This window comes from Sander vitreus, chromosome 17, assembly GCF_031162955.1.
Source record: "Sander vitreus isolate 19-12246 chromosome 17, sanVit1, whole genome shotgun sequence".
Lineage (NCBI taxonomy): Eukaryota > Metazoa > Chordata > Actinopteri > Perciformes > Percidae > Sander > Sander vitreus.
The window spans coordinates 7,978,701-7,992,201 of NC_135871.1; the positions used below are offsets into that span (position 1 = coordinate 7,978,701).

At 40.9% G+C, this 13,501-nt stretch overlaps 2 protein-coding genes across 4 annotated transcripts in view; one reads left to right on the forward strand and one right to left on the reverse strand.

Annotated features, from left to right (window-relative positions):
* Nucleotides 1-256: 256 nt before the first annotated feature.
* Nucleotides 257-4,184, reverse strand: mcfd2 (multiple coagulation factor deficiency 2, ER cargo receptor complex subunit). Of its 2 annotated transcripts, none has more exons than XM_078272729.1 (4): nucleotides 4,077-4,184; nucleotides 3,185-3,370; nucleotides 2,894-3,053; nucleotides 257-2,424 (listed from the first exon to the last, which is right to left on the reverse strand). In XM_078272729.1, exons 2-4 carry the CDS (start codon nucleotides 3,367-3,369, stop codon nucleotides 2,293-2,295), a joined length of 477 nt encoding a protein of 158 aa, XP_078128855.1. In that variant the 5' UTR covers nucleotide 3,370; nucleotides 4,077-4,184; the 3' UTR covers nucleotides 257-2,292. The 2 variants fall into 2 exon arrangements, with proteins under 2 accessions (XP_078128855.1, XP_078128856.1); XM_078272730.1 differs by having other exon boundaries at nucleotides 3,185-3,373.
* A 498-nt stretch (nucleotides 4,185-4,682) lies between these two features.
* The window catches only part of ttc7a (tetratricopeptide repeat domain 7A), a 60,169-nt gene continuing 51,350 nt past the window's right edge, over nucleotides 4,683-13,501 (forward strand). Inside the window, exons 1-4 of one of the 2 annotated variants that reach the window (XM_078272727.1) lie at nucleotides 4,683-4,837; nucleotides 5,892-6,078; nucleotides 11,133-11,296; nucleotides 11,499-11,667. In XM_078272727.1, the coding sequence (XP_078128853.1) occupies nucleotides 4,781-4,837; nucleotides 5,892-6,078; nucleotides 11,133-11,296; nucleotides 11,499-11,667 (577 nt within the window). In that variant the 5' untranslated portion in view covers nucleotides 4,683-4,780. The remainder of the gene's footprint in view (nucleotides 4,838-5,891; nucleotides 6,079-11,132; nucleotides 11,297-11,498; nucleotides 11,668-13,501) is intronic. The other variant, XM_078272726.1, reaches the window with a different exon arrangement.

Below are 13,501 nucleotides of genomic sequence, written 5' to 3' on the forward strand. Positions count from 1 at the left end.
CACTGCAATTTAAATCAAAGGTTAACATGTTTTGTTCTCTGCTCCATGTGTTGAACTGTGAACCACCTACACGGTAGGGCCAATGTCAATCTCAAATGTCTTGAGCAATGTTTAGTACTTTACACGTCTAAAAACCTTGCGAGTACACCTAACAAATAAAGATTTAAAATATTTTTCCCAATGTCTTTTAAACGTGATTTCATGAATGCCACGTGATAGAACTCCACACAATCTATTAAAAAAAACATCACAAGTCTACAGATCACAGTTTTTAATATTTCACATTCCAGAGACAACACAGTTGCATCTGCTATGCTTTCAGATTTTTTTTTCAGATTTTTTTTATTGTTTGTTTGAATATAATCAACAACCTGAACAGATTGAAGAATCAATACTGGATGGCAAAAATATAGAATTCATTCATCCATCTCACACAGATGGATTTAACAAACATTAACACACACATAGACATGACGGGTTTGATCCGTATCTGTTTTAAAGGCAGCTAATGATTGGAAGCAAATGTGTGTTGAGGTTATGACAAGTACTTTACTGGAAACCCATGAAGCTATGCCAGCTTTTTAAACAATTGCAATGGCAGCAGCATCAACCAGTGTGCTTTAAGTCTAGCTTATACAGTGATAAAGAACCAGCAGTACGGCGCTGCTTTACATTCACTCTATGGCGTTAGATTTTAAGTATCAGCTGGCTCGCCGACTACAGCGAAGATGATGGTGATTGGCTCATATAATTGTGTTAATCTTCATGAAAACAACAGCAAATACAACCTCAGGAGGTGCCATTTATGCTGCATGGAGTCTCTGCTGGCAACATTCAACGTGTTGTTCTGCTTGTAACCTCAAAAATATACACACACACACACACACACAGGTTTGTGGCACTATCTTTGTGGGGACCAGTCATTGACCAAATGCATTCCCTAGCCCTTTACCCTAACCTTAACCATCACAACTAAATGCCTAACCTTAACCTTTACCCTCACCCTAACCATAACCTAATTCTAACCCTAATCCTACAACCAAGTCTTAACCCTCTGGGGTCCAGCATTTTGGCCCCACAAAGCTGTCGGGACCCCACAAGTATACTGGACTCCCGGTTTTGGGACCCCACGAATATAGTTACACACACACACACACACACACACACACACACACACACACACACACACACACACACACACACACACACACACACACACACACACACACACACACACACACACACACACACACACAGTCAAGGCCACTTTCCAAAGTCATGAGAACAACCCGTTTGTCTCATCCTTATCACAAACAGCAAATGAAAAGGATTCCCAGACAGAATCATTTGGTCCACCATTTTGAGTATCACACGGCGACAGTGTGTAAGCTACTGTAAATAAGTGTGTGTCTGCTTGAGTCCAGTATGCACAGAGTTTCAAATGGAAACTGTGGTCCATTTAAAGTGATGACATTCTGTTTAGATGCTTTTGGGCAACCAGAGTAAATTCAGTGTAGCACCACTAACAGAAGAACACACACTATAGAGCTGCTGTGCATACGAAAGGGCTAATCATACAAAATTACAAACAAAAAAAACATATATTCCTAACTTTCCCCTACGGTAGCCATGCAGATGGATTGGGTTTTATAAGCCAGGATACCCGCCACTGAGACCTCTGCTACCACTTCATTGATAACTGTACTAGTTCCCAATAAAGGTTTGGGGCTTTTATTTTTTAGGCCTTTTGGCAGAAGTCACCGCAGAGATGTCTAAACCTCAAAAAGAACTAAAAGTATATATCCATGGTTAGATACCATGAGGGGTTTAGTAGAAAAAAAAGTGATATTTGGTGAACTGACCCTTCAGAAAAAGGCATGATTTCAAGGAACCTACGAAAACAGAAGGCTTAGAAATGTCACTGCAAGTGTACTGTAAGCATACTCCAGAGCCAAACTAACCAAAAGGCCATTTTGTTTTCATCCTTTTTTTTGTTGCTTATTAAATTACTGGCATTACTTGTTTTGATGCTACCAGCTTGGACATCACATGAAAAAAAAAAAGATGCATCACAAGCTTAGAAAGTATAGAAATGTCCCAAACCTTATAAATTATCAATAACCCTGACTGATCGCCTGCGAGAGAGAAAGCAAAGAGTAAACAATGGTTTTCCAAGACAGCTTGGCTACCCAGTTGGCCTTCTCTTCTCTGCAGATTCCTTGTTGTTGTTGTTGTTGTTGTTGTTGTTGTTGTTGTTGTGGGTATGAAGCTTGTAAGTTCTCAGGTGACATCTTACTCCAGTGATTTGGCAAACTCTGCATAATCTATGTAACCGTCATTGTTCTTGTCATCGTCCTTCAGAACATCATCAATGAGAGTGATAAGGTCCTCCTCTTTCAATGGCTGGCTGTTCTCTCCTCTCTCCTGACAAAGAAACAAGGGTTACACTTTACTTGAAGGTATCTACATAAGAGTGACATGACACTGTCATGAACGTGTCATAAACATTATAAACAAGTCATAAACATTTATAACATAATGCTTCTTTTAGTAAGTGTACAGTTAACATCAGGTTTTTTTTGTTTTTGTTTTTTAAATAGATTACAATAAAGTAACCACCTAGATGTGTTTCCGGGGAAGTATTTATAATAAATATAAAAGTGTTTACTTGTACTTCAAAGTATATAGTATACAGTTTAAAGCTATAAGCACTCATGCCCTCTTTAATCCATTCTTTTGCAGTCGATGACAGAAACAAATGATTACTGGTACAGGCATTACGTTCACACCTAAGAGAGCAAAAATATATAAATGTCAATACATTCATACATATATACCTACCTCTCTGTGTTCAAAAATATATAAATGTATACATTCATACATATATACCTACCTCTCTGTGTACATGTGAGATAGCTGTGGCTAGCTCCAGCCCATCCAGCAGGTTGTTGCCATCATAATCGTGCATCTTGAAATAGTGCAGCTGAAGCTCCTGGGGTGTCATTTCTTTCTCTGGTTTGTCTATCATTCCCTCTAAATGCTCCATGATGTGTCTGGAAGACAAAAGAAGGAGAATACAGCCACAGGTTACACAGACGCCGGTGCCGACTGTGTTCAAAAGTTCACTATTCTGTGCAAATACGTCCTGAATCGTGCTTCTGCAGTACTGGGAGATATCACTCACTCTTTGTCCTGGACCATGTTTCTGTCCAGGCGGCCGTGAGCGTGGCCTGATATGGAGGCTCCACTCTCTATGACCGGTGGGGGCTGCTGCTGCTGTGGCGCCACCTGTGAGTCAACACACAGCAGACAGCAGGACAGGAGGAGGAGCAGACCCCCCCACTGCACACTACACCTGCCACTACTCATTCTGCTGGGCGCGCACACACACACACACACACACACACACACACACACAGCAAGTTAATTAAAGACCCCTGTGCTGTTTTATGAATCTATGGATATCCCATTTTACATTTCCTGTTTATATACACTAAATGTATATATATATATAATTATTTTTTTTTAACCATTCTATAATTCAGATTTCCCTCACACTTTTTATGTATACATCTCAAATAAATACCCTCCATTTACCGATAAGGTGTCCCTCTCTTGCTGTTTCCCGTTTTAACATGATATTAGAGCTAAATGAGTTTAAGATAAGCATTTTAGAGAGCTGGATCTATCGGATAACTAACGTTACGCCATATTGCTAAAAGAGGAGACATGGAAGAAAGTCATGCTTGTAAATTGTATAACGTTAGATACATTCAGCCTTATGTAATAGTTGTTAAGCGGTAAAGACATTGACTACCTTAGTAAAACAATGGGCTAATTCGCGATGTTTAATTGCTGTGAAAATATCACATGGAGCTACAAACTGTATGCACCATGAGGTTAGATATTCTAACGTTAGTGCAGAAGTTAACGTTAGCAAAAAGGCTGGCTGTAAAAACATTTGCTAGCATGAAGCTTCATTTCAGGACTGCATTGAGATATCGTGACCTGTTTAATGCACAAACAATACAATACGTGAAATATATAATTACCTTAAAGGTAATTTCAGTACGTACCTGAGAATATTTATCACTTGACTATCTTCACTTGACTCCGTGGACAGTTATGTTGTTTTACTAGTTGGCTGGCAACAATGCTCAATCACAACCTTTAAGGACCAAGTGGCTTGCCGTAGCTCCACTTGGCCACGACAGCTCATTATGATTGGTTAAAGTTGTCGGAGAGTATATAACTGAATCGAGAGGACTCGCTGCACCAACCTGTCCACGGCTAAATAACTGTAATTAATAGTTATGAATTGTAATATATTCTGCACATGTTCCAACATTATGTTTATAGTTACAGTAAGATATATATACAGCTATAACACCTAGAAACACCTAGTAGTAGGTAGGTAACAAATGTCATGCATCCTGTTTCATTGGCTGGCTGTACGCTGGGTAAAATCGTATTAAGTTGCGAAGTATCTTGAGTATATTAAGCTAACACTGCTACAAGCTATCGTTTTATTGAGAAAATATTGGCATTCTCACGTTGTAGCACTTCACACCATGGCACTTTCCAGGAGAACAAAGTATTTTACGATGTGAGTGGCTTGTCTTGACAGAGAAAATACCTTTGAGGTGACTCTTTCATTAATTTCGTCAGCAGGGGGAGTGAAGCCGCTCAGCTGTCAAATCTACAGTGCACGCAGGAGCACGCTATGTGGTGGAGTTTACTGAGGAAGGAATAGGATCAATCGTCGATTTGTGTCAAGCAAATGTCAAGTTTCCAGAGAGAAAATGACGCTGCTAAAGCTCTGTTCAGAAGGCTTGAGGTTGTTTTTTTTACTGTCATAAAGTAGCCTAGTTGATAGGCCTATTTACTTTCAGTAAAACCCCTCAGTAGCCTAGTCTGTGACCCTTTGTCTCTCCTTGTACCCATGTGGATGGTAGGACAAATGTTAATTATTGTTTAACTGCTGATGAATTCATGTGATTTCCCCCTCACCTTGATCACAGTTTTACCCCCATTTAAGAGCGCTGGTTAGTGTGAACTGAAGCAACAACAAAAAACAAAGTTGTGTATGCCTGCATTGTATCCTCGATGCAGTGCAATTACATGTCAGTGCGATAGCTGGCAGGTGTAGGCTATAGTTTGTAACTGAGCCAGAAGGTTAGCCAGCGTCAGCCTGCCAATGGTGCTGAACCCAGATCAGGGAGCAAGCCATGCAATTACAAACTGATTTTTCCAATGAACTCATTTATGAAATAAACACTATTCAAAGAATAAAAAAAACATTCTGTCTGTTTGGGGTTCCACACTTTGCTGCAGACGAGTACAGCACTAGTGTTTTGTATTATAAGCCCTACCTGATCCAGTTAAAGTGTTAACGGAAAAGATTAAGGACATGCCTGTTTACAGGAGGGCGCTACGCTTCCTTTTACTTTCAACAGCTACAGATCAAGCCCTCTCAAAATGCCACAGTCATTACAATAAATGCATCCTTTACTGACAGGAGTCTAACGCATTGCCAAATGCTAGACAGGACAATGTGTGCATAAGGCATTTGTGTTTAAAGTGCTGCAAGATGACAGTAACGAAATAAGTTAAGAGGGTTCACGTTGAAAAAGACGGGTTTACTTTCTGAATATTGCAGATATTTATTTGTTAAATGAAGACTCAGGCGGCTACTAAATATTTTATTACAAATTAATTATTTAGTTCCTATAACAACAATTAGACCTACTACCTTACAATGGAACTTCAACATTGAAAAATAATTTTTACTTATGCGCTGTGGATGTTGTGTTTGATGGCCTTTCGTGGCTGTAGTAACCCACACCCCACCCCTCCGCACTCAAAGATTACATATTTATTTCTCCTGGAAGTCTGCAGTTACTCCCATCGTGTCCGGCGAGTACAGTCACCACCGGGACAGAGCAGTGATGGCATCCCGGGTCTCCTTCACCCAAGCCCGCATAGAAGCGGAGCTGGAGCGCTACCGGGCCGAGTGCCAGTGGGACAAGATGCCGATGATCATCGAGCAGATGAAGGTTGCGCGTATCCACGAGGACGGTGAGTGTTCTACACCTGGAGGGTTTAAAGCTGAGGTATCTCCTGGTCGCTTCCGGACTGTTTTTAACCACTCACTGCAACAACAAAAAAATAGCCTAAATAGCGAGAAAAAGTTAAAGGGTTCCATAAATCCCCTACCTAATGCGATGCCTACTATAATAAGTGCCCAGTTGTTTAAATTCCACTTGTTTTCAGGGAAGTTTCAGGAAGTTGTTTCAGAGTAGGTGTCTCTTAGATTGTGTCTTAAAGATCATTTGGATTGAGTTGATTTATACTGGGAACAATGAGGATTTAATGTCTCAACCCATTTTTTTTCAACTGACCTGTAAAAAGTATGATTTAAATACTCAGTAAGAATCTTAAGTGTTTGTCAAAGATGGATATGTTTGGCATTGCATGAGTGGCACTGCACACAAGTTGGACTTTGGACTCTCAAAGATAGAGTGGGTTACTCTGTACTTAAAGTTTTTCTCAGTAAATTGACTCCACAAATAATAATAATAATAATAACTTGCTTACATCCAGTAGTGTAGTCTACGTGATACGCAGGTATTCGCAGTATACCCACTAAGAAAGCTCCAGGATTTCCATATACCCACTTAAAAATGCCCAGTGACACGCTACAACATACTTTCCATTATAATTTTGATATATTCAGAATTGTCATCTGTCTTTTTCTTCTTCACATAGGCTAAATAAAGGTATTTCCACCGTAAATTGGTGCATAAAAGTTTATCCGAATACAGGAAAATGAAGTCGTAACTTCCCTGTGGGAGGACACCCAGACCCCTCACTATGATATGTCCCCCCCCCCTCCAAAAAAAAAGGCAGATTCTGGCTATATATATATATGTATATATATATATATATATAGTACAGCATACCCACTACAATACATTAGACTACACCACTGCTTACATCTGTCCTACTGGGCCAGACCAGGGGTCAGAGAGGGGTTGGGTTGCCAGATGGCTCCAGCAATTACATGTCACTCCCTGGAAGTTTACAGTCTATACAACAACAGAGTGTGTACATGATCAAAGGTATTGTATGGCCCTCGGCATTGTTAACAACCCTCCTACAGGATAGATCTGGTACCCCCTGCTATATCTAATGCAAAACAAGATTTTCCAGTGGACAATTCACGCCTGCCTTTACCCTTGAAATCCTTCCACACTGTGCATGGGCTCAAATTGAATGCAAACACACTTATTGTGTGCCTCATAAAGCATTACTTTGCTAAGTCGCTAATGCACCTGCCTCCACCTCTCATCTTAGCAGAGTAAACATGGGTTCAGGTGACTTGACTGCAAGTCGGCTGTTGTTGTGCCCATAACTGGCTGATAGTGCCGACCAGCATTTTCTCCCTGCCTGCACATGCACTGAAGTGTTAAATCGATGTGGTATTACTGTGTGCATGCATGGTTCACATGAGCTGATCTGATAATGAGGGGAAAAATCCAATTTACTTTATAACAGCTTAAAAAAAAGCCATTGTGGTGCAGACTCTTCATTCTTTGGTCTCTTGTTTAAAGTATTTCACTTTGGATAATTTAAAGTTAGGTGATGTAGTGATTAAAGATGCAGTAGGTAAGACTTATAAAACTAACTTTCTGTCATATTTGCTTAAACTGACCCTATGTTCCAGTAGAACTACATGAAGCAGATAATAAAAATAAAAAAATCTGGCTCCTCTGGCACCACCTCCAGCCTGTAGTGTGATTTGCAAAAATCCACAGCTCCCTGTTCAGATGCACCAATCAGGGCCAGGGGGGGGTGTCTAACCGCGTGTCAATCACTGCTCATGCACACGCATTCATTCTCCCTTGTGGGGGGAGGGGCTTAGGAGACCGTTTTGGGCTTTACCTGAAGGTGGGAGGGACTGAGAAGTTGTCCATGTTCAAATTTTTGGGCTAAGTCCTGGATCTTCCCAATCCTACCTACAGCACCTTTAAGATGTGATAGTCTAATTTGATGTCAGTCACACACAAAGAGCAAGGTTCGCTATTGAAAGATGATATTGTGCACACTAGTCAACAATCTCACAAGGAAAGTATAGCCACCATTTAGGATACTGAGGTTAATACAGTATGTTCCAGTCCTCTGTATTTGTTCTGGGAATGTGTTTTTTTTATTGACCTGTGGGGAATTACATTCTACAATTAAAACACTTGGTGGCTATTTTATAAGCTGATTCTAGTATTTTTACATTTAAAGGTACCCTGTGGAGTTTTCTTGTAAACCAAAACATGTTTTGAATTCAGTGTTTCTTGTATCATGTGTGTCCTTAAGGTCTAATAAATGCATTTCCTTCCTCATAAAACATTTGCATAGAAGTTCTTTTAAGTTTCAAGTGTAGCTGAAGCTCCACCACAGCTACAACTCCAGTGGGTACCTTTTTTTTTATTAAAATGAACATATTGGGAAATAGAATGTACATACAATTTTATTGAAGAATTCATTCCATAAATAATGTTTAGTATCTGGTCAAAATTGTCTGACGGTATGGAAGCATAAAGGGGGCTCCTGACCTCAGTGTTTCTTAAATTCCGGCCACAGCCCTACACCTATTTTTACACCTGCAGTTGTAGATGCTAGATCATACCCACCCAACGAGTCTGCGAACACATCTGGCATAGGCTACTATGCAAGCGTCAACACTTAAGTTAGCAGCTAGCTAACGTAAGCTATGAAGGGTTAAGATTATGGTTAGGTTAAAGGTGCTGTAGGTAGGATTGTGAAGATCCAGGACTTAGCCAAAACATTTTAACATCAACAACTTCTCAGTCCCTCCCCCTTTCTGCTAAAGCCCAAAACTGTCTCCTAAGCCCCTCCCCCCACAAGGGAGAATGAATGTGTGTGCATGAGCAGTGATTGACACGCAGTTAGACACCCCCCCGACCCTGATTGATGCACCTGAACAGGGAGCGGTGGATTTTTGTAAATCACACTACAGGCTGTAGGTGGAGCCAGAGGAGTCAGATTTTTTGTTTAATGACCTTCTTCATGTAGTTCTACTGGAACATAGGGTCAGTTTCAGCAAATATGACAGAAAGTTAGTTTTAGAAGTCTTACCTACTGCACCTTTAAAGACAGGGTTATAAACCAAAATGCATGGGGGCCACTAGCAATTGTGTGCTTGTTAAAGGGCATTTAAACCAATGCCATGCAATAACTTTTTTTAACCCCTTGAGGGAAAACACAGCACTGACATAAAGTATCATCCTCCTTTACACACCAAGCAGTTACAGAGCATTTCCTTTTATGCCTCTGCGCCAGCAACAACCGTGGCATTATGTTTTTAGGTTGTCGTGTTGTATCTGTCTGTGCCTCTGTCTGTCCGTTTTCTGTCTGTCCGTCTGTCTGTCTGTCCGTCTGTCCGTGTGTCTGTCCGTCTGTTGTCTTTCCGTCTGTCTGTCCTTCCGTCTGTCTGTCCATCCGTCTGTCTTGGACTTTGGAGTTCAAACGTTATGGTCATTGTGACCTCACTAAACACATTTTTGGCCACAACTCAAGAATTCCTACACTAATTATGACATACAGTAATTATAACATTTTACACAAATGCCAAATAGGATAAAATCATCCATGTTTTCACCAAAAAATACACTTTTATTAAACTGCAACTTGACTAGTTAGCAGGGGCATACAACCACAAGGCGGTAGTTGTAGTTAGTTTTCATTTGGAGTCGTGTTTCTGTCCACTTGAATTTAAGTCCAATATTTGCTCTCCTTTTAGCTCTGTTTTGGTCACCACTACTCCTGAGGTAAATTTCTGACTCTTAAGCTGCTATATGTTCCACTATGTTCACCAGCTAGTCCTTTTTGTCTGTCTGCTGTTTGGTCTTACAACAGTTCATCACAAAATGACTTCTGGAAAACCAAATCACAGATGAAAGAATGTTTCAGAAAACTTATTTCATTTTACCACTTTATCAATCATCTTGTATTGAAGCAAGAATATGTTGTCCCAAGCTGTCCAACAACACTGTTACCTCTTAACTTATTGCAACACCGACTCTTTCAAAAGTCTAGGCTCCAACTTGTGTGAAATCATTAAATTGCTCTTGCTTGTAGCTATGGGCTGACACACGTCCTGCTGTTTATCCCTCACCATCCCCACACTGACAGCTTTAGCCTTGGCTGTGCTGATAAAAATAACTATCAGCAGATATGTCAAGTATATCAGGACATAAACACTGCTCACAGAGTTGGCGGAGGAACACACATACATACACAGAATGGAAAAGGTCAACAGGAAGGCTTTAATCAAGTGTTTACACAAAAACTGAAGTTTATGGACTCTGAAAGCCCAGTCAGAACACAGAAACAGAACAGAAGTAAACTTTCATATCTTCGGTGTAGGTGGACGTGCAGAGCTTATCGTATGATTACAAAGTTAAAGCTATTTAAGGAAAGTACCAGGGAAATTAAGCTTAGCAGAAGTCATACTGCTGATTGTGTCTGATTGAATTATCATTCCTATCATACGCACACCAATCAGAGCCATTCTCCCATCAAGGGGCGTCCTTTTAAATGTGAATCCCTCCTCACTGATCCCTGCTTCACTCACTGCTGCTGCTGGCAATGTTTTACCTCCACCACCCCCAGCCTCCACCTTCCTAGTTCAGAGTCCCAACATGACTCAAAGTTTAAAATGGTTTTCAATGTCTTTCTTTTGGCTTACTCTTTTTTTTTTTTTTTTTTACCCAGGGGGGGCTCTGCATGGTGCTCCCTGTTTCAGCTTAGCATGCTGCTTGGCTGGTCCAGGGAGCATTATCAAGAGCGGAGCCATCAGCATAACTATATATTTTCATTTGTCGTAATCAGTGGTTAAATCTATGATGAGAGTGTTCCTGACTGAAATAGAAACTGTAGCTTTTGAACACACTTCAGGGCTCTGGCATGTTTAAACTCCTCTCCCTGAGCTGCTGTTTTTAATGGACTGAGTGAGGTTTGCTTTGGCTACAGAAACAAATGACCTCTGACCCTGAGATCAGACCTACCCAAACTAACTCAGTTTACTATTTTACTTTTTCAATCCCACCCCCTAGATGACTACGGGATGCTGCTGATGGCCGAGGTGCTGCTGGAGGAGTGCCTGCAGGAAAACCTAGACCTTTTACGGAGCTCCACTCCTTTGATGGACAAGACCCAACCCAGACTGGGCCGTGCCAAAGGCCACCTTAACACCGTCCTCAGCCGAGGCCGTCTCACAGTCAGTCTAATCTGAGTTCCTTCAAGTCACCCTATAGTTGTTGATTCCTCCCTGCTTCTTTAACGCTTATTTTCTTTGTTTTACCAAATAAATTAGCTGCTGAAACTGTTACGGCACAGAGCACAGGAAGCATTTTGTACAAATATCGTCCTTTGTGTTGCTTCAGTTATTGCCTAACCATTTACTTCCTTTTGTCCTCCAGCCCAGATATCTGAACGAGGCTCTGCTGCTGATGGCTAAATTGCACTTTGTGCAGGGTCGCTACCGCGACGCTCAGGGAATGTGTGCCAGGGTGGGACTGGAGGCGCTGACGCAGAATGAGCAGCCGACCTACCACCTCCGCCTGCTGGCCGAGGCTTTTGTAATCAAAGGTACCTGGCACCTCTAGAGAGTTAAAGGGGACAAGTTCATGTTTTCAAGTTCATACTTTTCTTGTATTGGGTTTCTACTAGAACATTTTTACCTGCTTTAATGTTCAAAAAACACATTCTTGTTCTCATACTGTGTGTCTAAATATATACGTACCTGTATTCACCCTCTGTCTGAAACGCTCCGTTTTAGTGCCTGTCTCTTTAAGCCTCCCTCCCGAAAAAACTCAAGCTTTGGTGAACCTGCTTGGCCAGTATTCCCAGCCGACCATGCTGAAATAAAATCCATGCAGCGCGCACCGAGTTACAAAAATTCAGAGGTGCAAGACCACGCGCCGCAACAACTTGCGAAGACTTCACGCTGGAAACGATAGAGGTGGCGACATCATTTTATGGCTAGCGCACCTCGCGCCTGGAACACCACAGCGACCATAAACCAGGGGTTAGTTTGCTCTGATAAAGAGGCAAAGTCCCTCCCCTTCCAGTGGACCCCATGAGACCTTATTTTGGAAAAGAAATGTAGGGTTGTGAATAGGCCTAAAGAGTATTCAAAACATTCTGGTGAGAAACAATGAATGTAAATACAAGCCAAAGCCTTTTGTTACCCGTCACTGGAATTTCAGTCTTTTTGGACATCCACTATTAGTGCTGCACAGTTCACATTTAAAGCAGAGTCTTAGGTAGGCTGAGGCAGCACTGAAGACTGGCATGTTTCCCTAAAAAAAAAAAAAAAAAACACAGGCAAGACTGAACAGCTCCCTGCATAGATTTCCTTGCTGATTCCATTCCTAAACCCTTCTCTAGAAGTTATCACAGCCATAAAATCATAATGACCTTGTATGAGGATGGAAAACATCAGCTTGATTGGATAGATAGTTATGTCAGTATCCCCCGCAAGTGTTTTTGTTTTGTAGAGTCTTAACCTCAGCTTGTTTATGACACTCATGATGTGAAATTGGAAAATGTGGTCCACAAAGCTGACCTTTGTGTTTTCTCTCCAGCTGTCGCACATATGCGGTTAAAAGTAGGGTAATTATTTTACTTTTAAATGTAGTTAGTACGGTTGCTCATTCTGTCAGGTAGGAAATATCTATCAGAATGGCCTACTACCACTATAAATGTACAGTAGTTAAAAGTAGGGTAGCTTGTTCAGTTAGGTAGGAAATGTCTATCAGAATGGACTACTACCTCCTATAAATGAAATGAAAAGTAGGGTAGCTCATTCTATCAGGTAAGAAATATCTATCGGACTGGACTACTTCCTCTATAAATGTAGTGAAAGGTAGGGTAACAACACCTAAGTAATAACATCTAAAATGGGATAGATTCACAGTAAAGTAACAAGTCCTTCAGGGGACAGATTTCCATACAGATGCTGTTTTAAAAACCAATGTGATTGTGAGTCATATGTAATGGAAGCATGTGCTGTTACTCACAATCACACATGCTCACAAGCCGTCTGAAGTTTTGTTATAGCAGATTATTTTGGGGTCACTTTTAGTCATTGAATAGCAGCAAAATCAACAGTAAGAGGTCACATCCACACAACATTACAACTGCTTCCTTTGAGCTCTGGTTAATCTTGTTAGGGTCATAATCATCATCGTGTCATATTCTCTGTTTCCTAATAAAGGACATGACCTCATTCTCTTGAAACTGAGGAGAATGTTATTACAGTAACTGAAATATTTTGATTTCCGTTGATTGTTTTGAAATCCACTAAATGAAATTTGCAGTGGATTGTGTTTGACTCTCACATGCTACATGAGAAAACAGATCAGATCCTTTGGGGGTTGCCCAGCTTCTTCCCATGGTTCTTTTGTGTACATATTCCATA

Coding starts and splice junctions, on each gene's coding strand:
- mcfd2 (XM_078272729.1), bottom strand. CDS start 3,369: ATGAGTAGTGGCAGGTGTAGTGTGCAGTGGGGGGGTCTGCTCCTCCTC. Junction 3,054..3,184: donor AACATGGTCCAGGACAAAGA/GTGAGTGATATC, acceptor TTTGTCTTCCAG/ACACATCATGGAGCATTTAG. Junction 2,425..2,893: donor TCTCACATGTACACAGAGAG/GTAGGTATATAT, acceptor TTTCTTTGTCAG/GAGAGAGGAGAGAACAGCCA.